Source organism: Callospermophilus lateralis, chromosome 2, assembly GCF_048772815.1.
Source record: "Callospermophilus lateralis isolate mCalLat2 chromosome 2, mCalLat2.hap1, whole genome shotgun sequence".
NCBI classification, from domain to species: domain Eukaryota; kingdom Metazoa; phylum Chordata; class Mammalia; order Rodentia; family Sciuridae; genus Callospermophilus; species Callospermophilus lateralis.
This window is the reverse complement of record NC_135306.1, coordinates 110,427,226-110,429,896: the sequence shown is the minus strand read 5'-3', so window position 1 is coordinate 110,429,896 and position 2,671 is coordinate 110,427,226. Positions and strand designations below refer to the sequence as shown.

General features: G+C 52.0%; 1 protein-coding gene across 3 annotated transcripts in view; it reads left to right on the top strand.

The window, feature by feature from the left end:
- Positions 1–548: 548 nt before the first annotated feature.
- Positions 549–2,671, top strand: part of Rnf214 (ring finger protein 214) — a 39,787-nt gene continuing 37,664 nt past the window's right edge. For 2 of the 3 annotated variants that reach the window (XM_076846369.1, XM_076846367.1), the window contains exons 1-2: positions 549–631; positions 2,141–2,256. In XM_076846369.1, coding sequence (XP_076702484.1) covers positions 2,147–2,256 — 110 coding nt within the window. In that variant the 5' untranslated portion in view covers positions 549–631; positions 2,141–2,146. Of the gene's footprint in view, positions 632–2,114; positions 2,257–2,671 lie in introns of all 3 variants that reach the window. The other variant, XM_076846368.1, reaches the window with a different exon arrangement.

Below are 2,671 nucleotides of genomic sequence, written 5' to 3'. Positions count from 1 at the left end.
GTGACAGCAGCATCACTTCCGCCCGGACGCCGCAGCCAATCAGAGGAGGGTCCTCCAGCACCCCCAACCCACCGGGCCCAGCAACCGGTGCTCCGGGACGGAGCCTGCAGGCGGCCTCCGCGGAGCGGCGTGCAGGGCTTCGGCTTAGCGCGCGGGGCTCCAACGCCCGAGTCCTCTGGGCATCTTCAACAGGATCCCTCCCCAGAGTGTACTTCTTCATGGCGTCCTTTGAAAAGGGCCTGTCGGTTCCGACCTTAAAATACAACCTCGTTGCTCTTCTTCCTCTGACCGTTATGGCCCTGACTCTCCCTGTAGCAGTCCCAGAAGGGCTCTTGTCTCCACCAGGCCTCCTTCTTTCTCGCGGTCAGAAATCCCTCTTCCTGGCGCCGAGGGAGGGTCCACTTACATCTCAAGGGTCTTCGCCAGCATCCCTGCGCTCCGGGTGGTTCTAATTGTAGCCGCCAGAGGGCGCCGTCGGGGGAGGCGCGGAGCCGACGCGGCCTTTCCTCTCGCTGCCCGAGCCTCGCCCCCTCCGCTCGTGCCGCCGGAAGTGGGAGGTGTCGCGCGCGGGCCGGCGCTCGACCCCTCCCCCGTGGCTCGGCCGCCCCCTCCCCCCGCTCCGCCCGCTCAGGTGCGTCCCGTCCCTCCCCCCCTTCCTCCCGGGGGCGCGGCGCGGGAGGTGTGTGTGGGGCGCGTGCGCCGGGGGGGGGGGGCACTGCGGGGCGGAGGGGTGGGGGCGGGGGTCGTGGTGGGGGGCGTGGAGGGTGCTGCGAGGACGGGGGCGGGTATCCTGGCCTAGAAGTGGGACCCGGCCTGGAAGCGGCGTTGGGGGGGGAAATAAGGGGAAGGTGTGGAGGTGGCTTTGGCCGAATCAAGCGGCCAGCGTAGCAGTCCCCTGTTGAGGGGGCTAGGACCCCCGCCGCTGCTTCACCCCATTGTCCCCTTTCCGTTCTCTTCTGAGGACCCGTCGCCCCTGGCGTCGCCACCTTGCTGGTGGCCGCCGGGGGATTGCGGGATTCCCTTGGGCACACACGGCCCTCCAGCCAAATGTATCTCCCCACCCCCGCCCCGGTTGGGCTCTGGCCACGGAATTGCATGTACGACCCTTGCCCTGTCGTTCCGTTTACCCGGCACCGATGACCCCGATCCTAGACATTGTTGGAGGTAGAATAGTTGCACTTAAGAGTAATGGCGATTTGGGGTCTCTTCTTCCCAGGAGCTTTATATAATGAGAGAAACTGAGACACAGGCGGTGCTTGAAGTGTTGGCACAGCCTGGTCTTATCTGCTCTGTGCACTCTTCAGGGTCAGGGGTATCACTGGGGTGCTGTCAAAATAAAAACAAGAATGTAAACCAAGGCTGTGTTCACCCCTCACCTCCCAAGGTGTTCGTTGTTTTTGTTTTTGTTTTCCATCTTACCATAGAAGGTCATGAGTTTTCAGCAAAAAGGATGACCTTTTGGTGGAGGGGAAAAAGGCATCTTCTGGGTTTCCTTACCAGTGTTACTATGTTTTTCTGCTTCTCATTTTCATGCTAACCAAGTTCTTTTTTGCACCACTGTCTGTACTTTGCTCCAGCCATGGGTATCAAATTTTTCCCATTTGTGTGGAGGGAACGCATTGAGGGAGTGAAAAAATAATATTGGAGTTGCCAATATCGATTGCTGCTTCTTGCAGTCACCTCCAAAAAAACTTTATTTAAGTTAATGGAGAATGCTTTAGATGGAACTGCCATAAAGTGATTTAAAAACATAAGATATTATTGATGCTAGGCCCAAAACATCTTTTGTGACAGTAGAGAAGATAGGTGTGTGTGTGTACCATTTGTAAGATTCTCATAAATTATGATCTATTTTAAATGACTGCATTTCTTAAAAATAAATAAAAACTTTGTATGAACTCCTAGATATTTATGTAAATAAAGTGACTCCTGAAGATTGATGTCCACTGGGACCTATTGCATGCTGTGACTCTTTTAATACCCTACTGCAGAATAGTGTTAAATATTTTCTCCTGGAGCCCAAGATTTTCCTTGTGTGTATTTCTTGGAGCAACTGTTGAGTGGGTATTCTGAGGGGGAAAGATACATTCATTTTAAACTTTTGAAACTTGTAGCCTGTAATTTGTTTCTGAATGTGCAGAGCACGATGGCAGCATCTGAGGTGGCTGGTGTTGTGGCCAATGCCTCCAATCCTCCGGAATCCTCTTCTAGTTTATGTGCTTCCAAATCAGAAGAAAGTCTCCCAGATGGTCTAAGGTAATGTCTGCATTCTTGACAGGGAAGGTTCAATTGGGTAAAGGACTTTTGAGATGGACTTCTGTAGCTGGTCTTTCCTCTTTTTTTTTTTTTTTTTTAATTAATTAATTTATTTTTTCATCTTCCATACATTTGATTCAAATGAGTTATGCATTTCCATTTTTACCCCAAATACAGATTGCAGAATCACATCAGTTACACATTCACAATGTTTACATAATACCATATTAGTGACTGTTGTATTCTGCTGACTTTCCTATCCCCTACTATCCCCCCTCCCCTCCCATCTCATCTTCCCTCTCTACCTCATCTGTTGTTGTTCCATTCTCTCCCTTCCCCCCCTTTCCCCTCACAACCTTGTATATGTGATTTCGTATAAAAATGAGGGTGTCCTTCCGTTTCCATGCACTTTCCC